This window comes from Ananas comosus, linkage group 1 (assembly GCF_001540865.1).
Source record: "Ananas comosus cultivar F153 linkage group 1, ASM154086v1, whole genome shotgun sequence".
In the NCBI taxonomy this organism is placed as follows: Eukaryota; Viridiplantae; Streptophyta; class Magnoliopsida; order Poales; family Bromeliaceae; genus Ananas; species Ananas comosus.
In genome coordinates this window covers 2,606,274-2,631,127 of record NC_033621.1, presented here as the reverse complement: position 1 = coordinate 2,631,127, position 24,854 = coordinate 2,606,274, and the positions used below count along the sequence as shown (strand labels likewise).

Here is a 24,854-nt window from a genome sequence, read left to right as displayed (position 1 = left end):
ACTTGTTGGATGAAATTAAAAAATCAAAAAAAAAATATTATGAATTTATGATCAAACCAAATTACTCTAAATAACTTGAAAATACTATTTAAATCAGGACTTAGGATTACACTATTTGCCAACGGTTACTGCTCGTTGATTGTTATTTGGAATGCTACTTAAAAAATTAAAGTTCGAATATCTGTATATGTGTTTTTTTTACTATAAATATTTTTTGCTCTAGCTAGATTTGAAATTACATGTAACGCCATGATGACCATGACTTTATTTTGTACTTTGACATCCGAATAATTTTAGATGGGTTGAGAGAAAAAAATTGTAATTTGATACGTAAGAGCTTAGCACGTTAATACAAATAACTTATATTCAAATATTTTTAGACTTGTAGTTTAGATCCAATAAATTGCTAATACGTAACGATACAATCTACTAGCAATAATAATTTGTTGGGTTTAAACCATCAGGGGTCCAAAATATTTAAGCTCAGCTATTATCAATAAGGTGTGTAGTTTTTTATATTTCTAATCGACAACTTAAAATTATAGAGGTGGCTCCTGCGGTCTCTGGTACTGAATATAATGACTCGGCTGACTAGCAATAATAACTCAACCAGTACTCGTCTCTAATACCAAATGCAACGGCTAATGTCAACTCTTAAACAAACAAATTTAGTAAATCATGTTTCACCCCAAGCCTGAAATATAAGTCTAGTCAAAAGTCTACACCAAAAGGAGTTCTTAGTAAAGATAATTTTCAGTGAAGATATATTCCACGTGTGGATTTCTTTTCTTTTCTTTTTTTTTCTTTTTTTCTTTTATTTTAAGTAAGGTTATAAAAAAAAGTGTGACTTAGTCATCCTACGAAATATGCCATTTTTTGCGAGGGGCTGCTGATTCCTTTATTATTGGTAATAAAATAAAAAACATGAGGGCTGCGTCAAAGGAATAGCACGAGGGCGAATTAAATTAAATTATTATTAAATTGCAATTGTGAGATATACATTATGCCTGGACCTTGTCCACCACGTCAGCCGTGGACCAGTTCTCTCCTGTACTCTTTTATCCAATCAATACTTTTTGATCTTCAGTATTGTTATCTGAAAATATTAGTATAAAATATGTTTGATATAATTATTCGCTATAAGATGGGATCCAACAAACAACACGTAATATATGCATTGATCCGAAACTACTAGTATTTAAGAGAAATAATATCAGCACAAATCTTATGTACCTAGTAGAATCATACATATTTTATGACATATTTTATGTTAATGATTTTTTTTTCTTATACTATGAACTATATTTTTCAACATATATATAGTAAAAAAGAATGAGTTGCAAATCATAGACAGCATTATCTAAACACATTTCGATTTGCTTTATTTATATAAATATGAATCTATATGAATACAAAAATATTTTACTCTTTTTTTTTAAAAAAAAAGAATTTGTTGAGTTTGCTAGGTGGAATCTATTATGATTGAACTCACAATACCTCTAATTACTCAATAAAATATTTTTCAGTTCTTCTCTAATAAACAAAATACGATTATAAAATCAAATTTAATTTTAAAATAGTCTAATAGTTTTAGATGCACGTGGACCACGGTGTATGTGTTTTTAATTTCTACGTTTGTGAAAAGTGCGTTTATCTTATCATCGGATGCGTCCCTTTCCGCCTTCCACGTTGTTGCGCCGCGCCAGCACGTTTGACCACAACCTTTTATTTCCACCAACCATGCATGTTGTTTTTGAACTTCATTTCCCCCCTCCCCAAGCTTATATATACATATATATAACTCTCATTGAACTCGAACTCCTCTCTCTCTCTTTCTCTCTCTATTACTACGTAACGTTTGATCCAAAGAATACTAATTTACCAATTCAAATTCCCATGGTTATCAAAGCTCTCTTCGACTCCACCACCCTCTCCAACCCTCTCAGCAAAGACGACTACCTCGCTCTCTGCCTCGTCATGCTCGGCGGCGGCGGNCTGCGGCGGCAGCGGCTGTTTGTCGGCCCCGACGATGAAGCTCCGCTACGCCTGCTCCGTTTGCGGTAACGTAAAATAGTTTGTTTTCTTTCCGAAAACTTTAAACTGTTAGAAAATAATATTTTTGGTGGACGAGGAAACTTGAAATGGAGAGAATGGCTATGGAATGTTGTTTTAATATTTTATATTCAATAACAGGTAAGACGTTCGAGTCGTACCAAGCACTCGGCGGGCACAAGTCGAGCCACCGCCGGCCCGTGGGCCCGGTCCAAGCCTGCAAACCCTCGTCGGGACTCACCGGGCCTGATGATTCGGGCCAGGTTGGGCCCCACCGGTGCTCCGTTTGCCGCCGGAGCTTTATGACGGGGCAGGCGCTCGGCGGCCACAAGCGCTGCCACTACTGGGAGGGGGCGTCTACGTCGTCGTCCTCGGTGGCACCGTCGGGTTCGAGCATGAGGGATTTTGATCTCAATTTGCCGCCGCCGACGGCGGCAGAGATTGGTGCAAGACGATGGATGAATAAGGAGGACGAAGAGGAAGTGCAGAGCCCTCTTGCTGTTAAGAAGCCACGGTTGCCGAGTTCTGCTTGAGTTTCTTTTTTATAATAAAAAAACAGAGCTTTTTTACTTGATTTTTTTTTTCTTTTATTTGTTTAGAGAGAGTGATGATTCTTTTATTTGTTTGGAATTTTAATTCTTGTACATCAGGGTATGAAAAAGAAGTACAAAAGTAAGGGCCCATTTGACAACATTTCCAGTGGTTCCTTCATCTGGGTGTTTTCTTGTTCATTTTATGTACTACTTAAATACAGAAAAATGCATGATATTAATACTGTGGCTTGCATTTTACCTTCATGAAATATTGGGAAATCATAATCATAATAATATTCTATGCATTTACTTTTATTATCACTTTGGAGAAATGTGCTGATTCATTTCAAGTGTATGACAACATCAAGCTAAGCGAAATCCACAAGAACATTTAAAAATAGGGCAATGTCAGCCAGAAGATTGAGGTTCTCCGGCGAGCTTTTCGGAGACTGGTAACATCTTGTTATCTTCGACGGCTTTCTTGTTGAATTCCATGCCCTGAAACCTGACCTTGGAAGATCGGTATTGACACCCGTAAGCACTACCGAATCCCCAACCAAGGCCGAGTCCGACTCCGCAGCCTCCACCTTCAGATGTATACAACTAAGGCATCTCAGATACTGTAGCAGATTAATAACAAGTTGATAATTTACAGCATTGGTTTTACTGGACTTCTCGCAAAGTTTCACTTAGATCAACTAAAATAATTTGTTGCAATTGTTGCACTAAACTTCAAGTTTGGTTATGATCTGGTGTCTCCGTCAAACATCGTTAAGTTTTCGAATTAGGAAAGTGCGGTGGCAGTTGATTCAACCACCACTCATCTCTTGGAATCATATGGCAATTGATTCGCATAGTCCTGAGATGGCGTGACAGCTGAAGAAGCTGGCACATCAAATGGTGGAGATGATGTGATAGTTGAAATTTAGTTGTTAAGCCATCCCACTATTATGAAAACTAAACAGTATTTGCCGGAGGAACCTGATCACCCAATTTAAACAAGCACGGAGAATCCATACCTATGCCGAGACCGAATGTCTGCAGAGGCATCCCTGGAGCAAAACATTACCAGTAAGAAATGAACTAAAAGATTTTATTAAAAAAAGAAAAAAACATCTTATGCGTTGAGCTTTATACAATTAACATAAGAGAGTACAAGAACTATTGATAAACTCGCTGACAAAAGTATGCTACCACTTTGATCAGTTAAACAGTAGTAATCCGGATAAGAAATATATTTTTACAGCTGTCAAGAGGATCAAACGGTGGTAGAACACTTTCTAGCCAATTCTTTGCATGAGGCTCCAATAAGAAAGAGCAAGTAATTGTAATGAGATGCATATAAATACAGGGCCTTTTTCTTTGTAAAGCAAATATTGAGAGCAAAGTTTTTACTCGGTGCCTCCGATACCTCATTTAGACCAAATTTTAGAAACAATGGAAAGAGAGAGAATTAAATTCCCACGAGTAGGGAAATATAGAAGCCTAAAGGCAAAAAGCCTTCTGGTTATAAACATCACCTCAGATATCATATACTGGGCATAATCTGTAGGACTCTGCAATACTCAGTGATGGTTAATGAAAAAGGGGTTCACAATGAAAGCAGTTCATAACTGGGGGAAGAAAAATGTAACTTCTTAGGAATATCAACAAGAGTTGCCAATGGAACCTGGAAGGAGGACAATCTGCATATATGTACAGCACAACAGTATGCTACAATGACCTTCTACATCAAAGAAGGAAATATAGACCCAAAAACTAGCCATGCCCATAATGCTCATCTCGCAACCCCTCCTTTCTATTGGTAAGGTGGTAACAACTATCAGAAGAGGTTTTGTTTCGATTGGTTATTGAGACGTGAAATTGACATAAAATCACAGAATATGGGCTTAGAGAAGTCATCACGATCCCAAAGATAGGAATTATAAAGGTTTAACATCAGTTCATGCAAGTGCAAATATTATGCAAGATCTGACTGCAAATTCTGGTCCCTTAAAGAAGCTAAGGCCATATAATATAGGTCCTCATAAGAGTAAACTAAACACCGTAAAAAATCCATGTCTAACCTTCACACAGAGGATTATTGTGCTTACAATTTTTTTAAGAGCATTAACCACCAAAACTTTGTTGATTGACTAGAACTTGGACAACATGCTATGATTTATAACCACATATCCCATTCCTTCGAAGTGTCTGCCTTTATTTTCACAAAAAAGAGCTTATTAGACTCCATAGAAGAACTGCTACTTAGCCAGAAAATTCTCTGCTCTAGCTTTGTCGTCTCAGAAGAAAAATTAGAGTAGAAAGCAGCGGCCTTAGTTAGGGACCAAGTACCAGCTAATGTCTAATAGAGGTATAATATGCAAAAACCGTTCGTAAGATGGAATAACAAATCAAGCTGCGGATAAAGCAGGCGTATTCTTTCTAGCATGGAATAACAACTTTAGGCTTAGTTACACATTACTACGCTGAATTTGAGACGTATTTTCACAGCCGACAATGTGCTTATCCTTTTGCCAAACTCTCTATAGAACTTCAGATTCTATAACAATCCCTACACTTTGTCAACAGGGGTAGCTTTATGTCAAATTCAATTAACAATACTTTGAAATTCTCTCTAATTATCTTAAATAACTACATTATCTATTTTTAGCCTTTGTTCGATGGAGGATATGGAAAAGACCTTGATTTGAGTCGGAAAAATTTAGGAACAAAGGCAGATACGGATTATCTATTTTTTCCCCCATTCAAACCATGTATTTTGCGAGTGGGATTATAACTTAAGGACATGCTAATTTTGCTTCCAATTCCACCATAATGAAGTGCAGTGATTGTCGCAGAACCTGAATCCAATAAGGATTGAAGAGTGTGACCAAAAATTAAAAAAGGGTGCAATAAGCTGTAATTAAGCGGAAACTATGGTCCTAGCACTTGTTGTAACGGGAAATTTTCACCAACACTCGATATCACCATACAATTTATACTAATTCCTACATCGGATTTAGGGTTTAGGGTTTAGAAGGGTGAGAAAGAGTCGAACCAACCTCCAAAGCCCCATCCAACTCCAAAACCACAACCAATCCCAAAACCTGCGAGAAACGAGCGAAAGCAGAGAAATCAAAAGACGTATAGTGAGAACAACTAAACGATGGGGACAAAAATCTGAAGAGGGGTAAAAAAAAAAAAAAAAGAAATGGCGTACCGAATCCAACGCCAACGCCATTGAAGCTCGTGAGCACCATCGATTAATGGCGCGGTTGTGAGAAACAAAGAGTTAGGGTTTCGTGGGTTGAGGACCTTGAGGTTCGAGGACGATGGAGGAGGAGGGGATGAGGACGAAGATCATGGGCCTATTCGAGCCCATACGGCCCATTGGGCCTAAAAAGCTAAAAGCTCCGCCCCTGCAATTAGCGACCGTATTACCGAATTAAGAGTGTATTAGCTCCCTAAACTCTCGGCCTTTTCCTATAAAAATTTTACTGGTTTTGCAATTTTGTAAGTATGAATCATTTTTTAGAATTTTACATATTTAATCCGAATTTTTAGAAAGCTGATCAAATTGATCTTATATCTCTCAGTCTTTTCTGTCCCGACTTACTGTTTCTCTCCCCCCTGTTATCGACCATCTCGAGCACTCGTCCAGCCGCCGCAGTCTCCACACCAACCCCCTCGCCCTCGCCCCCACCTTAAATCCCAATTCAACACTATCCTCTCAGCCTGCATCTGGAGTCGCGATTTCGACCGGTATGAGACGTCTTTGAAAAATGTGAGTGAGTCAATTTTTTAATTTGCAGCATATTGTTTATTTTTCTAACTATAAATTTATTACAAAAAATAATTAGCTTAATTTAAGATTAAAATATTATTAATCAAAGAAAATATTAAAATAAAAAATAAATAATAAAATTAAAATTTTAAAAGACTGAATGTTAAAATTAGTTCTATGAATTTTTTAATTTTTTTGAGAGATAGATAGCATGCTACCCGCTTCGTTTATTTCATTTAGAAATAAACTTAGCTGGAAATGTGAATCAACTAGGATTCAAACTTAAGTTTCGAATACCAATCATCAAGTTCTTTTTCGTTTGTTCTAGAAACAGTCAGTAGTTTTGTGAATTGTGACTGGATATTATTTGTGACTTTATAATGGGTCTAAATTGAGTTATACTTTATCTAAGTATAGGAGCTATTAATTGTTCTTCAACCTGTCACGTCGCAAGAAAGAGAGAGAGAGAGAGAGAGAGAGAGAGAGAGAGGAACGAAAACGTGTGGCATCAAATTTCCACGTTTTCATTAAAAGGCAAAATCGTCATCTGGATACGTGGGGACAATATCAGAAACGGGCCAGCATCTTTTATGGCGATCGATCATATCCGTATATCAAGTTATCAACGCACACACATATCATTTCATTTTAGGAAAATGTTATCAGTACACTCCTCGGGTGTACATTCTATAACTAAAAAATAAATGATTGAAATGATTGAGATTAAATGGTCACTAAAAACTAATAATCTCAAACTTTTTTTTAGATTCCAAACTATCAGAATTTGAATGTTTGAAATAATAATTTTTTATTTTTTTTNTATATATATATATATATATATATATATATATATATATATATATATATATATATATATAGCTCGTATCGATAAATGTATACAAGGACTAAAATAAGGTAAAAATTTTTATAATTTCTCAAGTCTCAACTACACCTAACTAATTCTATCCTTAACTACACCCAACTAATTACGGACCGTCCCTAAACCAAGTGGTAAAAGACTTGGTGGTTAGTACCGTCCCAAGTTCGAATCCTACTTGATTCACATTTCTAGGTAAGTTTATTTTAAAATAAAATAAATGAAGCGGGTAGTGTGCTACCTATCTCTCTCAAAAAAAAAAAAAAAAAACACCTAACTAATTTCTATATTTTCTACCTCAAATTTACAACTTCATCCTAATCTTTACATCTCATCTAATATGGGACGCGGCTATCGTGACTGGCGTAGGATAGAGTTAAAAATGACAACCGAGAAGGATGCACAAGTGGGAACAAATTAAAGAGAAAAATTAGCAGATGAGAACTGAGAACTCTAGCCGAAAATAGAATAAGAGAACAGGCGGATGGCCACAGGACACGAATTCGTCGAAGAATCGACGAAAGACGAAGAAAGAGAGAGGAAGTGAAGATGGACAAAAAGAGGAGGGAGCGAAGAGAAAGTCGGGAGGAAAATAGGGAAAGAAAAGATAAAAAAAAAAGAAAAAGAGGGAGTAAAGTTATCAACACTTTTTAATAAAAAAATCTCATTATTCTCAACCGTTTGGTTTGGCAGTTGTAGGATGTATACCCCAAACAGGGGTGTACTTGTAGCACTACTCTTCATTTTAACCACTACGATCTGCATCGACCGTTCCTAGCTCAAGTGACAAAAGGCTTAATGCATTCAAAATTATAAGTTCGAATTCTAGTTGATTCACATATCCAGCTAAGTTTATTTTTAAATGAAATAAACGAAGCGTAGAGCATATCATCTATCTCTTAAAAAAAAAAAAAATCTAGAATATATCAGTCATATACGACGAGATTCAACAATTATAATTTTCTTAAAAGATTTTAGCCATCCTATTGAATTAATTAAATATTATTTTTGTTATTTTTTTCTTTTCAAAATAAGGTGTTAAATTTGTTGGATATAGTTGGCGTGTCGTGACTGTGATACAGAAGTGAGAAGACTGCTTTCTTCTTTTTTTTTCTTTTTTTTTGAGAGAGAGATAGGTAGCACGCTACCCGCTTCGTTTATTTCATTTAGAAATTAACTTAGCTGAAAATATGAATCAACTAGGTCTATACAATTTCCGTGTTCAACTTTCTAAACTAAATACATTGCACAGTTTGAACCAATAGTTTAGCCATCGAATTAGTGAATTGGTTCGATTGTAATTAAATATGTTGGATTTTATTCATATTATAATCTAATGACTTAAAATCAGTAAAATAAAATCAACTTTACTGATTTTATTTTCTATTAGCACATATTTATATTACAAAAAGTGAAACTTGAAAAATTATGCATACCAAATTTAGTTTAAAATTTAATATTTTATAATTAAGTACCACACTAGCATAATAATATATGTATATGTTTTCATATGATAAAATTATAAATAATAATTAAATATTTATGATTTTATGCTGTAGTCACTGGTTCAACCAAGATTAACTCACTAATTCAACCACCAATGACCCTTCTCCCTCAATTACCTACATAAAGTTTTTCTAAAATATTAATTTTTATATTTATTTTTAAATATTTTATGTTGTAAAATTTATTTTTTTAAATTTTTTTAGTTATTTATTTGTGAATAATGCTACTAATATACCCCTAAAAAAGGTATATATTATACACTCCATACATTCAATGGTGGGAGTAATTTACTTGTCATTTTTACCAGTTGATCTTAAGTTAATTCCTGATTAACGTCATTCTTAGTATGACCCCAGGTTAAAATAAAAGATGCATTAAAAAGATATTAGAGAAGTAAATTTTATCACTTAATTGTTTAAGAGGCACATTTAAAACAGTAAATGAGTCTTTTTATAAAGTTAATGATCTTGAAATCGTAGATCAATAGAATATAACTCATTGTATAAATGTATTTGAAAATTTTAAAAAAAAAGAACCTTTAAAAAGGTTAATTTTATCACTTACATTTTTTGGGGTAAATATAAAAAAACTCCTTTTGAGAGCTATGTAGGTAAACAATTCTTAACTCTTATCATATGCAAAAATAGATTTATAAGTGTGATCTACGTATAAGTAAACAATAAATAAATTAAATTTTTGATCCTCTCTAGGGTAATATTTTAATTTTCAAACTTTAATTTGTTTTAATTTTTGATTTAAAGTTTCTAGATTGTTACTAATATTAAAGTGTACTTCAAAGTACAATTTAGCTCATAAATAATAATATATTATTGATATAGCAGTGATATAACAATATTATGTTCATGATGTATCAATATTTAAGATAATATACCATTGCCATATAATACTACATTATTATCATCTCGACCATACATTATTATCCAATCACTAATATTAAATTATGAAAGTTAATTTCAATAATCGAGAAATTTTATATTAAAATTTAAGCATTAAATATTACAGAATCAAAAATACAATTCATCATAAATAGAAAACTATATTAGCTCAAACTAGAAAAAAGCTCGAGTCCATGTAAAAAAAAATTTAAAAAATAAATATAAAAAATGAGATAGTTGTAGTCTCAAAATGATTAATTTCTTATTAAACAAAGAAAGAAAAAAATTAAATTTTATTTAAATTATAGTTTAACTAAATTTTTTATTTTAAAAATTTTAAAAATTAATTACGGACAAATAAGTGGGCGCCTAAAAGATTCCAACCTGTTATGATCTTAAACAACTAGATAAGACAATTAATAGTCGACGCTTCATCCTTATCTTATTCAAGANCATTATACACGAACCTAAAAAAGGCTTAGTATCTAAAATTAAATTTATTTGATATGATATACAGTTTTTAAATAGTTCACTAAACAAAAAAATTTCAATAATTTATTACTTAGGTGATGTTGGATTCAGCAAAAACAACTATAAAAAATTATTTTTAAGTGAAAAAAAATAACTTTTTTGTGAGAAGAAATGCATTCATTATTTTCGTTTACACCCCTAAATATTTTAAATAATATCTAGTCAAAGTTTTTTAAAATAAAATCTAAATATTTTATCAGTATTCGAATATAGAGATATAAGATTTACACCCCTAAATAGGATTTACATTATTACATATAGTATTTTCTTACATGAAAATGGTTATGAAATCACTTTTACATGTAAGTAGAATTATCTCGACGATGCAAAACTATTTTTTATAATATGAAAAAATAATAACTTTGAAAGTGAGAATCATTCGATTATATTTGAGTGTTATAATTTAAAATTTGAAATCTTTAGAGTCCATTTGGTGTATGAAATTTAAATTTTCTACTGAAAATTTATTTTTTCAGAAAATCTATTTTTATGATAAAATTTCTATTTTGTGGGAATATTTTTGCTTGATAAATATATTAGAACACCTAGAATATATTATTTTGTGTTTGGTTCAACACAAAAACTATCTAACTATATCATCAATAAAATTATTATATTATTTTTTTATAGAGACTAATATTACATATCATTTTACACTAATTAAATTAATTATATAAAAATCATAACAATTTCAATATATAAAATCTATTTAATTATTCACAAATTTAGAGGATTCATAAGTACTTCATTTGTCTCTTGCACTTAGTTTAAAATTTTGAGATTGATAAAAAGCTTGTAAAAGATATTTAAATCTTTTAAAATCAAATTTTTTTAGAAAAGAGTTTATCAAAGGAGAAAGTGGGTTTTTAAATCCCACATTTTAAGAGATTGCAAGTTTCATAAAAAATTTTAATTTCTGACACGTCAGATTTTCTTAATGAAATAAAGTAAATACATAACTTTACAGTTTCTGCCCATTTTGTGGTATTTAAAAAAAAAAAGTAAAACTTCAAATACCACTCTTGTAATTTCGTACTTTCTCACTTTGATATTCTATAGTTTAAAGTGTATCGATTTAGTACTCTTTGGTTATATTATATTTTTTATTATTATTTATTTTACCTATTTTTTTCGTTAAATCAGTGATAAGGTTAAAACTAAAATGTATTAAAATGAATATTCGATAAACCAAGATAGCGTATCTGAAGTTTTTTGTATATAATTTAACAACATGTTAACGGAGGAGCTGACCGAAAGAGAAAAATAAACCATAAAGTACTAAATTGATATATTTTAAATCACAAGATACTAAAGTGAGAAAGTGTGAAACCACACAGCGGTATTTGAAGTTTGCCCTACCGTTAACTGAACAATTTCTCACTGGTGTATACACCGCGGTGCATCCAATAATTCCTAACCACGGGTCGTGCACCTCGTGCCTATAAATAAACACGTAATCAAAATCCCAACCATTCCTAACTGGTGTTCGATCATCTCCCTTCTCCCCCAACCCCTCAATTTCTCCTCCTCCGAAGTACTCCCCCAACCCCCTTTCAAACCCTAACCCTAACCCCCTCTTTATCTCTTTCTCTCTCAATATCCATCGCCATCACCATGAGCTGGTGGTGGGCGGGCGCCATCGGCGCGGCGAAGAAGAAGCTGGACGAGAACGCGGAGGCGGCGGCGGCGGCGGTGCCGACGCGCTACGAAAGCGTGGGGCTGGTGGTGGGCGCGACGGGGATCGTGGGCACGAGCCTCCTCGAGATCCTGCCCCTCTCCGACACGCCGGGGGGTCCCTGGAAGGTCTACGCCGTGAGCCGCAACCCGCGCCCCTCCTGGTCGCCGCCGATCTGCGACGGGCCCTCCGTCGAGCACGTGCAGTGCGACCTCTCCGACCCCGACGACGCCGCCGCGAAGCTCTCCCCGCTCGCCGACGTGACCCACGTCTTCTACGTGGCCTGGACGAGCCGCCCCTCCGAGGACGAGAACCGCGCCGCCAACACCGCCATGCTCCGCAACGCCCTCTCGGTGCTCGTCCCCGCCGCCCCGAACCTCCAGCACGTGTGCCTCCAGACCGGGCGCAAGCACTACGTCGGCCCCTTCGAGGCCCTCGGCCGCGTCCCCGCCCACGACCCCCCCTTCCACGAGGACCTCCCCCGCCTCGACGTTCCCAATTTCTACTACGACCTCGAGGACGCGCTCCTCGACGAGCTCTCCAAGCGCCCCTCCTCCTCCTCCCCCGTGAGCTGGTCCGTGCACCGCCCCTCCGTGATCTTCGGGTTCTCCCCCCGCAGCGCCATGAACCTGGTCGAGACGCTCTGCGTCTACGCGGCGATATGCCGCAGGGAGGGGGCGAAGCTGCGGTGGCCCGGGGGCCGCGTCGCGTGGGAGGGGTTCAGCGACGCGTCGGATGCGGATCTGGTGGCGGAGCACCAGATCTGGGCCGCGGTCGACCCCTTCGCCAAGAACGAGGCCTTCAACTGCAGCGACGGCGACGTGTACAAGTGGAAGCACCTGTGGCCGATCCTCGCCGATCAGTTCGGCGTCGACTGGGTCGGCTACGAGGGGGAGGAGAAGCGGTTCAAATTGGCGGAGGCGATGGAGGGGAAGGAGCAGCTGTGGGCGGAGATGCTCACGCCGACGCGGCTCGACGAGGTCGGCAACTGGTGGTTCGCCGACATCATGTTCGGCTACGATGCTGAGCACCTCGACAGCATGAACAAGAGCAAGGAGCACGGCTTCTTGGGGTTCCGCAACACAGTATCTTCCTTCAACACTTGGATCGATAAGATGAAGGCTTATAAGATCGTTCCTTGAAATATTTTTCTGCTACTATTGTTTCTGCTTGCTTGAATTGTGCTTTTCCTATGTTGATGTTTGTTGAATTGTTCGTGGGCGGGGATCAGGTCTACAAAATCTTGTATTGTATACAAACAGTTGGATGAAATAAGAGAGCATCTTCGATGCTCGCCATGTTTTTGTTGATTTGTCCATTTGAGGGCTGTGGAGAAATTTTGTTTCCGCAAAGAAATTTCAGAGTGGTGATAGTTTCGATATGTTTAGGATTAAGTTCTGGTGCGGAGCGACAAAATAAGAAAAATGGACAAGGAGGTTTATGAAGCCCTCTTCTGTGAGACAAACTGGATCGAAGGTTATTTAGCGCGTAGCCTGTTCTCTTGTCATTTTAACTTTATTTTTGTTCACCTTCAATTATCATCAACATCATCGAGTCTTTAAATGGTTACACAAATGCGTTAGTTTGATGAGATGAGATGACGTGAATGTCTTGCGACATGATCATTATGCAAAATGCAAATATTATGATCCCTTTTCTTTGAAAGAAAGATCTATGATCTTTATACAATTTGTTAATTTTTTACATATTCCTAATAAATGCAAGTAGATGCATCGTCCGAAAGAAGTGTGTGTGGTATATTGCTCGAAAGTATCTTGTATGTTCAGTTGTAGTAAGCAGAATTGCAAAAATGTATTTATTCTCTCATTGAGCTAATGACTTCCAAAAGTGAAGAGATTTATTTTGAACTAGGTTTGCAAGTAGTACCTTTGTATAAAACACTATAGTGAATTGTAAGAATCACATAGCTTACTTTGTTTGTAGTGTAGATAACGTCTCCAATTTAAGAGATTCTGAGGAACTAACTTTTACATTTCTTTTTCCTACAAAATAAATGGAAATAATAGGAACTTAATTTTGGGGTATGCCAATAGTTTGGTGTGCTTATTGTAGTTCTGTTAATATGTTGTTTTGAGAGCTTTAGAGAAATTTCATTTAGGAAGGACTTTTATCTGATGTACCTTTGTTGTCATTCTAATGCAAGGTCCTTCAGATGACAAGTAGTGCCTCTTTGTTTGTATTTGTTAAGAATAGGAAGCTTGGATTTCTGAACCTCAACCCGGAGTCCCCTCACAAAATCAAGGGGAAAAAACACAAAAAAATCCTACCTGGTGCATTACCACTGATCTCAGTGATTTGATAACCAGTAATGTCTCCTCAATGATATCTGCAGTAGCTATTGACTCAAGTAAGGAGCAACCCAGTTAGAATTATGGGAAGTGTGTAGAATTAGAAGTATGGTATACGGGTAGCGTATAGAATTCTTCATCTTTACAGTACTTGAACATTCACATTTGTCTAGGAAGCTGATTCCAAATTCCCTCTGTAATCTTCAGATTAGGAGGTTGAAGCTAGTACTTTTACAGTCACCATATATATTTCCAACTGTCTTTTCAATCATTTGTGCATGCCGTTCCCTTAACCAGCAGAGATCCCTTAAAAGTTAGCAAATTGCAGATGTCTAACAAATGGGGTATGTGATATATATATCCTACATCCGAATCTCTTTAGTTCCTACAATTTTTATCAAGTGCTATGTCCTTTGCCCTGTCCTCGTTAATTTTCTACTTCAGAAAATAGAGAAAACCATTAAATGTCATGCTCGACTTAAGTTATCATAGACTTAACATATCTTTTTAGCATCCAGCTTTACTCTTCTTTTTTCTCTCTTTTTCCTTCCTTGTTTGGAGTTCTCTCATCATAGTCTAATGTTCTATTTGCGATTTACTTGCTTGTTAGTAAGGGTGGACAGATCTCTGTTTCCTGGGTAATAGTTAATCTACCCTCTTTTTCCTTCCCACCTTTCTGAACAAGTGGTGAGAGTGTTATACAAGCTTTCCTTCTTTATTTTGTTATGATGATCAATTTAGAAGTTTGTAAACATTGGGATTTTGTGATTCATTTCACCATAGGACTTTCGTAAACTTGAGCATGAAATGTGCCTAGCGTGAAGTGTGTATAGCCTTCTGTAGACAAGTTTGAGCTTCTGTTTACTCTGTAGCAACGAAGAACAAACTGTGCTTTCTTGTTTGCTTATGGTTATTTTCCACAGGGTAGGAAATTTTCTGATGGAAGTTTCGAAATTTTGGCTTCTGCAATCATATCACCTATGACCTACCTCTTTCAATCTTTTGTTAAGTACCAAAGAGTCACAATTGACAAAAAGGAAAAAGGGCAAGGAGTGAAGGATTGCAGTTATTTTCAAAATGACTATGTAGTATCAGGTAGATGTAGTAGGTGAAAGGAGTCCACATGCAATGTATGAAACCTTAGTTAACCACAGTTTCTTCTACTTCTTTGCTCTAAAGTGTTCTGAATATTAGAAGTGGAAGAATTGGAGAAGAATTCTTCGATTGAAGTAGTGAACATCGCTTCTTCAGTTAGGACAAGGAGCGAACTATTTCAGCATATTCAAAGTGATATGTCAGATCAGGTTGTTGTCTTAATAATAAGGAGTCCAGATGCATGGTAATGTAACTTTAGTTGACTCCAGTTTCTTTCAAGTTCTTTTTTTGGAAGTGTTCTGAAAACTAGAAGCGCAAGAACTGGAGAAAACTGGGATGCAAGTAAGAAGTATTAAACAATGTTTTTTTCATTTAGAACTAGGATTAGGTAGTCGTAGTACTTCAAAAGAGTCCAAATGCAATGTAATGTAACCTTAGTTAACTCAAAGCTGGAATGTAACTATGATTTAAGACTCTTTAAAATCATGTTAGTCCAAGTAGTCTAAATGAGTCCAGATGCAATGTATGTCACCTTAGTTTGAATTGTTCTGAAAACTAGCAGAGGAAGAGTTGGCGAATAAATTTGGAGTGCAAGTAAGAGTTATCAAACTGCGCTTTTTATTTGGAACAAGGAGCTTAGATACAGGTATTAGTGAAAACGAGTTCAGATTCAATGTTATCTTATTTACTCGGACTACTTTCTTCTTTGTTGTGTGTTCTGAAGAGTATAGATAGTGGGAGGATTAAAAGGTATTGAACTTTGCTACAACTTAGTTATATACAGGGTATTAGAAAACATAATTTAACACAGTTCTAGTGGTAAATTTATATTTTGTAACAGTGATGACTCTGAAATGTTAATGAGAGGATATTGAATACCTTTTCTACTTTTGCATTCTCAAGTTTTAAGTTTGATCTCTCAACATTGAAAGGCATGAAAGAGATAAGATCATGAGCTGGATCTTAAATTGCAGGCTCTTTCCTACTTATCTTAAAAATATGAAAGATACTGATAAAAATAGATATGGACAGTAACTAGATGGATGAAGCATACATATTACCAAAAATCCTCTTATGTTTAAGACTTGATACTCTGATTGACCAACTTTGTGTATGGACAATTCCACAGAACAAATCGTAAGTTTGTGATGGTTCATTGACATCATCTTTGTGCTTCTGATGTAAACAGTTCTGATTGACCAAAAGCTTCTCTTCTTTTAGCTGGTCTTAAAGAGTTCTAAGTGCTATTTATGAATAGCAGAATGTGCAGGGCTTTGAAACTAGATTCTGTTCAAGTTCGATCATTTGTATACCAAGCAAAACTTAACCACAAGGCTCAGACTTAATATTTCGACCGAATGTTTGGGGCGGTCGAGTTTGGTTCATTGTTTTGCTCTTGTTTGAGGGCTTGTTTGGCACCGTCGTTGTAGGGCTACAGCCTACAGTAGTTAGTCAAATAATGTTCAATTATGGATGGATAATATTTATACGGCAGAATTATCAAATATTTTATAGCTCTTTTAAGTAGTATAGCATTATATTTTACACCGCGCAACATGTGTTTTTGCGTGCAGCAAACGACCAAGTAGCCGCTTTCAAAATATCCATCCAACTGGTTCTGTTTCCACAAAAGCGCCTCCACGACGAGGCCAAACAGCCCATAGTTTATTTTTGGATTAGCTTCGCTTTTCAAGAAGTAGATGTTAAGTACTTAATAATGGAATGATTCAGAGCTTACGACCAAAGCTGGAATTGGAAACAGGAGCTTCAATTGATGTTTGAGCGAAGTTGTTATTATTATTATTTGTTTTTTTCTATTTGGCTTAATTTTTGAAAAAATAATTTTTACAGAATTAATTTTAATTTGTAGAAATAATTTTTGGTCTACCTGTTGTTAATTGGACTGATCCAATGGTCCAATCTGATCCAATCCCATCCATCGATCTTGTCAATCCAAGCAAACTGAATGCATCAACCAGGCCCAACTCATCAAAGTCCAAATATGAATGACCAAAAGCTGGTTTAAGATTCAAACCTGAAACCAATCAATCCTAAAATTAATTTCACACACAAGTAGTGTTCCTATGTTGTACTGTTGCCTGGTCCAGTGATCTAAGTGAAGGATGACGTGGTAGACCAAGCCCATACGACACACACACACTCCTACCTCCCACTCCCTTCGAGCCCTTCCCCTCCCTCATCCCTTCGTCCCCGTAAAACCCCTCTCCGAAACAAAGAAACCCTAATCCCTCTCTCTCTCTCTCCTCCGCCGCCGCCCCCGCGGGAACGGAGACGACGACGACGACCTCGACGGAGCCCTGAGGCCCTTCCTCGCCCTCGGCGGCCCCGACGACCTCGACGCGTTCCTCACCGACCTCCTTGGCGTGATCGAGGGGCTCGAGTTCCACAAGCGCACGGACACCGCCCTCGCCGTGTTCGCGTGGGCGCGCCGCGCCCACGGAGACGCGCGCCTCTTCTCCGGCGGCGGCGGCCCCGTCGTCCCCGCCGTCATCAGCATCCTCGGCAAGCGCGGCCGCCTCTCCGACGCCGCCGCGTTGCTCGCGACCCTCAGGGAGCAGGGGTGCCATCCGGACGTGTACACCTACACCTCGGTCATCACTGCCTACGCACAAAACGGTCGGTATCGCGACGCGTTGAAGGTGTTCGATAAAATGACCGAAGAGGAAGAAGGATGTAGACCAACCCTTATAACCTACAATGTGGTTCTCAATGTATATGGGAAGCTCTTTATGCCGTGGAAGAAGGTGATGAGCCTTTTAGAATCCATGAAGCGGGACGGGATTTTTCCTGATAGGTACACATATAACACTCTAATTAGCTGCTGCCGACGCGGTTCTTTGTATGAAGAGGCTACCCAGATTTTTGAAGAGATGAAATCGATGGGTTTTGCGCCTGATAAGGTTACCTTCAATTCGCTGCTCGATGTGTACGGGAAGTCTCGGAGGCATAAGGAAGCATTGGGTGTTCTTCGCGAGATGGAAGCGAATGGGTTCCCTCCGAGTATAGTGACTTATAATTCTTTGATCTCTTCGTATGCTAAAGATGGGATTTTGGAAGAGGCCATGGAGTTAAAAGAGCAGATGGAGAAGAAGGGGATAAAGCCCGATGTTTTCACCTACACCACCTTGCTTTCTGGGTTTGAGAAAGCTGGTAAGGATAAGTCCGCAGAGAAGGTTTTTGATGAAATGCTGAGCAAAGGGTGCAGCCCAAATCTATGTACCTATAATGCTTTGATCAAAATGCATGGAAATCGAGGCAAGTTTGAAAATATGATGACCATTTTTGAGGAGCTCAGGTCAAGCGGTTTTGTGCCCGATGTTGTAACTTGGAACACGTTGTTAGCCGTATTTGGCCAAAATGGGATGGATTCTGAAGTTTCTGGGGTGTTCAAGGAGATGAAGAGGGCAGGTTTTGTGCCTGAGAGGGATACATATAATACTCTAATTAGTGCTTATAGCCGATGTGGGTCTTTCGACCAAGCTATGGAAATATACAAGAGAATGCTTGCAGCGGGAATCGGTCCTGATCTTTCTACTTACAATGCTGTTTTAGCTGCATTGGCTCGTGGGGGGCTTTGGCAACAAGCCGAAAAGGTAGTCTCAGAGATGAAGGAGTGCAACTGTAAGCCTAGTGAGCTCACGTACTCCTCTTTGCTTCATGCCTATGCTAATGGGAAGGAATTAGAAAGAATGCACAATTTATCCGAAGAGATATATTCGGGGAAAGTTGAAGCACATAACATGTTGATAAAAACCCTAGTTCTAGTCAACAGCAAAAGCGATCTTTTGGTGGAGACCGAGCGGGCATTTTCGGAACTGAGGAAGAGAGTTTGCTCCCCTGATATAACAACCTTGAATGCAATGATTTCTGTTTATGGAAGGAGACAAATGGTCGGCAAGGTCGAAGAGATACTCTTGTTCATGAAGGAAACTGGATTTACTCCCAGCTTGACCACTTACAACAGCTTGATCAATATGTATAGCCGGATGGGAGACTTTGAGAGGTGTGAGAAGATACTTAGGGAGATTAAGTCGAGAGGTGGGCGGCCCGATCTTTATTCTTATAACACCGTGATTTATGCCTATGGCAAGCAAGGCAGGATGAAGGATGCTTCGAGGATTTTCTCGGAATTGCAGGCTTCAGGGCTCAAGCCTGATATTGTGACCTATAATACATTTGTTGCTAGTTATGTAGCTAATGCGATGTTTGTGGAAGCTATTGATCTAGTCCGCTACATGGTCAAGCATGGCTGCCGACCTAATGCAAACACTTACAATTCGATCGTAGATGGGTATTGTAAGCACGGAAGGAAGGAAGAAGCGACAGCTTTCATTTCTAATCTTCCTAAGCTCAATCCTGGAATATCCAAGGATGAACAAATTAGGTTATTGGAACGGCTGGGGAAAATCGGCTCCTGAGTTTAAATTACAAGAATGAATTCCATACTTTCTGAGGAAGTGAGTTCATTCGCACATTAAATTCGTCAGCTTAGCATTTGATTTCTACAAGCTAAAGAATGCAAATTATATAAACTACTTGGCGAAGCCGCTCTTGTTTGTGGGAGTGTTGTTTGAGGATCTGCCCTCCAAAGATGTGTATGCATAGATTCCTCAGTCCAAATAAGCTCTGTTACATTGGCCTGTATTCATCATTTAATACTGATACACATATAGTTTCCTTGTAAACTGTATTATATATGTCAACTTGTTAGATGTAGATATACTAGAAAAAATTGCAAAGTGTAATTCAAACAGCAGCTGGCAAAGAGGTATTGAAATCAATAACAATATTTGCTATGATTTGTGGACATCAAAAAAAAATTTTCCCCACAATTTGTTCTCCAAGATCCTTCCAGTTAGTCATTGACTAGTTTCAAGATCTTTTCTGCTCTCTGTACCTTTTGTAAGCATGCTTATCCTTTTTCGTGAAAGTTGAATGTTTTCTTTACGAAATCCTTTGTCAGCCTGCATACTTCAACTGCAAGTATAAATTTTAAGGATATTAAACTCATATAATAGTCAATTTCAAGTTCTCATGTTACTTGTAAGTTGCGTCTTGACCTTTTGAAGCCATTGATTTTTTAGTATTAGTTACCATTGCCGAGGATCATGTTGTTGTTGTTGTTGTTGTTGTTGTTGTTGGTGTATCTGTTGTTTCTTTCTAATCTAAGACATTATGATTTATGCTTAAGCAGTTGATATAGTTGACATAGAATCGGAACATAGGATAATAAGTAATCCGCAGCTTTGGTAAGATGATGGCTCTATGATCTGTTTTGTGGTAAGTGCTTGTTTAGTTTGGCTCTATAATGGCTTATTACTCCAAGAAGCAGCAACTGCGCATTCGGCAAACAGTTACTTCTAGATCAAACTCACAATGAGCAATTATTAATTTGTTTTGGTTAAATTTCGGCATGTGTAGTTCCCTCTTTTTGGCTTCTGGTAATCTGCTATTATCACATCAAAATGTTCTGGTACTGTTAGTACCCTGATCTGAATTGTTGGCCTTCAAATGATAAGTTATAATAAACAGCACTGCTACAGACTCCTCATAATATTGCCCTCATTAGGGTTTTCAAAGATTAATGCACGTCTCGTCTCTAAAAAATATGATTTAAAAATATTACACGAGTTTGCAAAACGCATTATTGAAGGCCAACAATTCAGATCAGGGTACTAACAGTACCAGAACATTTTTTTTTTTTTTTTTTTTTTTTTTTTTTTTTTNTTTTTTTTTTTGTTTTTTTTTTTTTTTTTTTTTTTTTGGGTGTTCAAATCACCTATGGAAATTAGCTGCAATACATCACATGGTCACATGGAACATGTAGAAGCAGATCTAAATAATTAATAACAATAATAGTAGTAATGGTAGTAATGTAATCAAATAATAAATAATGATCTCCCAAATTCCAGTACACAGCCTCTCCCCTTCTCCTCCTCATAACAAAATAAAATAAAATAAAATAAAATAAAATATTACAACAACCGCAACAACAGCTGGAGTCAAGAGACGCAGAAATTTTTTATGCGGCATCGCGCCCCTCCTGCCCTCGCTCCGACCTACGCGAATAAGACGACGGAGCCCAACAACAGCAGGGCCCACCCCCCGATCACGCCTCCCATCCTTGTTCTCACTCCTCCACTCTGCATTCAAAGCAACAACAATAATAATAATAATAATAATTAGTGCATAAATCTATAAATTTTTAATAAGAACGTGTGATTAGAAACAGCTTAACAGCAGTGTCGTGCTCAGATTAAGGTTTCGTTTGGAATTACGAAAAAATTACGTTAAATGCGGTGGAAAAGTACGTTGGAAAAATATCCACGTAATATTACGTTCTACATATTACGATTAGTCGGTTATGATATATTTTCTGTGTCCCATCGAAAAACGCAGAAGCATATCTTTATATATTTTTTTCTCAATTCTATTTTATCTAATAACGTTAGATAGACTTCAATAGCAAACTAAGCCTAAATATTAGATAAGGGTGGGGATGAACCTAACGTGCCAGGTTTATTTATCATGCATATGCCTTTAAGATTCGTGCTAGTTACGCGTCGAACAGTAATGGGCCTATCTACTGTGAGGTTGAATTCATACGACCTTTCGTGATGATTCGTAGATGTGGTTGTCTCATTTTGTGGGCCGTTATCATAAAAAAAAAAATATTTGGACCAACCCATATCCAATATTTTTGCGCGGGGCGGCGCAAGGTAGCTGGACGTTAGTCTTTCATGCTAACGTGCGCGGAACGAGGGGTCGGAGCGCCGCGCACGTTAGCGGAGGAGGAGAAATTTGGTCCACGTCCAAAAGCAAAGCGCTTTTCGCGCCAAAAACTCGTCGAGGCCGCGCGTCCCGCTATCGTGCGCAGTAGCCAATGTGGGCCGTCGGATCCTCTGATCCGATCACGAGAGAGAGAGAGAGAGAGAGAGAGAGAGGAGAGGATGAGAGAGAGAGAGGAAACCCTAACCGTGGTTGGCGTCGCGACGGAGCGGTGCGGGCGGGACCGGCGGGCTCGGAGGCGCGGGCTAGCGGCGACGCGGCGGGCCGGGGGCCTCGCGGCGTGCGGCCTCTTCTCTCTTTCTTCGGCGCGCGGCGGGGCGCTCTTCTTCTTCTCCGCTTGCTCGGCCCGCGCCGGCGAATCCGCCGTCGTCGTCGCGCCGGGCGGAACCTCCCGCCGTCTTCGGTCGGCGCCGGGCTGGCACGCTCCGCCGTCTTCGCGGCGGCTCCGGGCGCTCGGGGCGGGCCTTCTTCGGCTGCGGCTGGTGCGGCCTCGACGGCTGGCGCGGGGGCGGCGGTGCGAGGGCACGGGGGCGGCCGCCGCCGAGGGCTGGTTGGACCGCGGCGTCGGCGGGGCCTTGGAGGGCGGGGGGGGATTGGGCGAGAGCAGAGCGGAGAGGGAGGTAGAGGAGGAGGGGGGGAGGATCCCCGAGCATTGTTGGGAGAGGAGAGGAGAAAGGGAGGGGGAGTGGAGGGAAAAGCGAGGGAGAGAAGGGCGGGGATAAATAGAACTGCAGGGTTTGGGCCTTTGGGGGTCCTATTATTCATAATTTAATAGTACAGTATATTTTACCTCCCAAATAATTTATTTTATTTTTTTAAAATAAAATTAAAAAAATATAATATTTTATTTTAAATATTTGATTACTTTTCTCATTGTCAAAACATATAATTTTTTTTAATAAATCAAGAGGATATATTGAATATAAATATATATGTATCCAAATAAAATTGTAGTATCAAATTAAATTTCACGTTCTTAATGTACTGGCACTTTAAAGCATGGTTCTAATATGGCAATCGAATTCGTGTCGTGTTCTAATACAATTTATCGAATTGTTGATAAAATTTTAAACTGTTAGAAAGAAAAAAAATTAATTGAATTACGATATATGGAAACAACCACCATATATCTCAATTATGACAGATTCAATTTGACTTTCATCGAGTAAGCGGAATACTAATCTACCTCCCAATATAAAATATACCAACACTCTTAATGCCAGCAATAAATTTTCTAAGTACTTTATAAATCTAAAATTTTACATAGAAAAATATTTGTGGCCATGTCTCACGGACCTTTCATTCTACAGGCATCTTCAAAAAAAATAAGTAATAGACCATCGAATAAAAATGATAAATTACACGCTTAGTCCTCGAATTATGAGGTGGGTAATATTTTAATCTTCAAATTTTAATTTATTATAAATTTTTGCTCAAAATCTTAGAATTATTGTAATTAAATCTTATAATCGATCCAACTTATTTGTTTAAATATATGATAAATCATTAATATAGATGTAATGCATGAGTGATGATGCATCAATAATTAAGATGTTATATCATCCACATATCGGCATTACCTTAATATTTAGTCAAATAAATTAGATGTTATAGGAAGATAGCTCATAGAAATTAAAAATCATTGACCCTACTGACCATCCCTAGAGCAATTGGCAAAGGGCTTGGTGGTTGGTATCCGAGACCCAAGTTCGAATCCTAGTTGATTCACATTTCCAGCTAAGTTTATTTCTAAATGAAATAAACAAAGCGGGTAGCGTGCTACCTATCTCTCTCTCAAAAAAAAAATCATTGGCCCTTTACATTGGGGAGTTTTTTTTTTTTTAATTTACAATATATTTCTATCTCTTTGCCATGCTTGTTCTCAAGAGACATTGGATGCTAGCTTTGAAGAGGCAATATTGCATGCATCGCAAAAAAGATCGAAAAAAAACTGCCAATGAATCAACAATATTATTTATGTGGCAACTATTGAGTTGTTTAGCTAATTGCTTAAGTAATGTCCGTATCAAGTATTATTTTTGAGGCACTCAATAGTCAATAGGCCTTTATAGGCCAGATTAATGCTGACTTATCAATAATATTCTTGGCTATTTTAAGGTACATATATAATTAGATTGGTTCATTACTAAATTTGATTCTGATTTGACATATATATAAATCTTATCAAAGCTTGCTATTTTTCGATAACTAAATTTGATAAAACTAACAAATTCGATTTGCTCCTATCACAATTAATCGCTCACATTGTAAGGTTAAACAATTACTTAGTATCAGATATTACAAAATTAATTCATCAACAATATTTTAAGATACATTAATTAATTAAAGAGGCGCGAATAGCATTAATCATACGAGAACTAGGACATGCAAGGATATTCTCGAGAAGGTGGACGTGTTACAGCTGGGACTAAGTTGTCCCCAACGGTTTCCGGGTGATTGATTGGTACGTGCCAACCAAACGATTCCTCTCACTCGACCGTTGGGATATTTAAATTTCTTTCCCCCTCTCCATGTGCCCATCGTTCGAAATATAGTACATAACATCATGCTAAAATTTATATTCCAATCAAACTGATCCCATATCATATATATATATATATATATATATATATATATAGAGTTGAGTTAGAATACTATCGATAGCAAACGGGTTCCGTTGTCATCTATTTGTTTTCGATGATAGAGCCTCTAAATCGACGATCGGTATCGTTGAACATAATCTCTACTATATGAAGTGTTTAAAAATCAAATTTCAAATCTTTTCGACATCATTTGTCTAATGA

General features: G+C 37.5%; 5 protein-coding genes across 5 annotated transcripts; 3 read left to right on the top strand and 2 right to left on the bottom strand.

Annotated features, from left to right (window-relative positions):
• On the top strand, window positions 2,005-2,783 carry LOC109706880 (zinc finger protein ZAT10-like). Its single transcript, XM_020227900.1, has 2 exons — window positions 2,005-2,060; window positions 2,194-2,783. Exons 1-2 carry the CDS (start codon window positions 2,030-2,032, stop codon window positions 2,583-2,585), a joined length of 423 nt encoding a protein of 140 aa, XP_020083489.1. The 5' UTR covers window positions 2,005-2,029; the 3' UTR covers window positions 2,586-2,783.
• On the bottom strand, window positions 2,868-5,949 carry LOC109706888 (protein TRIGALACTOSYLDIACYLGLYCEROL 5, chloroplastic-like). Its single transcript, XM_020227910.1, has 4 exons — window positions 5,788-5,949; window positions 5,630-5,674; window positions 3,605-3,637; window positions 2,868-3,172 (listed from the first exon to the last, which is right to left on the bottom strand). The coding sequence occupies exons 1-4, from the start codon at window positions 5,825-5,827 to the stop codon at window positions 2,994-2,996; spliced, it is 297 nt and encodes a 98-aa protein (XP_020083499.1). The 5' UTR covers window positions 5,828-5,949; the 3' UTR covers window positions 2,868-2,993.
• On the top strand, window positions 11,641-13,154 carry LOC109719510 (3-oxo-Delta(4,5)-steroid 5-beta-reductase). The gene has a single exon (XM_020246249.1). The coding sequence runs from the start codon at window positions 11,776-11,778 to the stop codon at window positions 12,976-12,978; it is 1,203 nt and encodes a 400-aa protein (XP_020101838.1). The 5' UTR covers window positions 11,641-11,775; the 3' UTR covers window positions 12,979-13,154.
• LOC109716100 (pentatricopeptide repeat-containing protein At5g02860) lies at window positions 17,487-19,946 on the top strand (the record flags this gene model as incomplete). The annotated part of the gene is made up of 1 exon (XM_020241419.1): window positions 17,487-19,946. A coding segment is annotated over one exon (2,193 nt), but the record flags the coding sequence as incomplete, so codon positions are not given.
• Window positions 22,296-22,703, bottom strand: LOC109716058 (Y-box-binding protein 2-like). The gene has a single exon (XM_020241342.1). It carries the CDS (start codon window positions 22,701-22,703, stop codon window positions 22,296-22,298), a length of 408 nt encoding a protein of 135 aa, XP_020096931.1.

What these genes read in the sequence shown, in the direction of transcription:
- LOC109706880 (XM_020227900.1), top strand. Translation starts at nt 2,030, where the DNA reads ATGAAGCTCCGCTACGCCTGCTCCGTTTGCG. An exon ending in CTACGCCTGCTCCGTTTGCG is followed by an intron (nt 2,061 to 2,193) that starts GTAACGTAAAAT and finishes ATTCAATAACAG; the next exon opens with GTAAGACGTTCGAGTCGTAC.
- LOC109706888 (XM_020227910.1), bottom strand. Translation starts at nt 5,827, where the DNA reads ATGGTGCTCACGAGCTTCAATGGCGTTGGCGTTGGATTCG. An exon ending in TGGCGTTGGCGTTGGATTCG is followed by an intron (nt 5,675 to 5,787) that starts GTACGCCATTTC and finishes CGTTTCTCGCAG; the next exon opens with GTTTTGGGATTGGTTGTGGT. An exon ending in GACATTCGGTCTCGGCATAG is followed by an intron (nt 3,173 to 3,604) that starts GTATGGATTCTC and finishes ATACATCTGAAG; the next exon opens with GTGGAGGCTGCGGAGTCGGA.
- LOC109719510 (XM_020246249.1), top strand. Translation starts at nt 11,776, where the DNA reads ATGAGCTGGTGGTGGGCGGGCGCCATCGGCGCGGCGAAGAAGAAGCTG.
- LOC109716058 (XM_020241342.1), bottom strand. Translation starts at nt 22,703, where the DNA reads ATGCTCGGGGATCCTCCCCCCCTCCTCCTCTACCTCCCTCTCCGCTCT.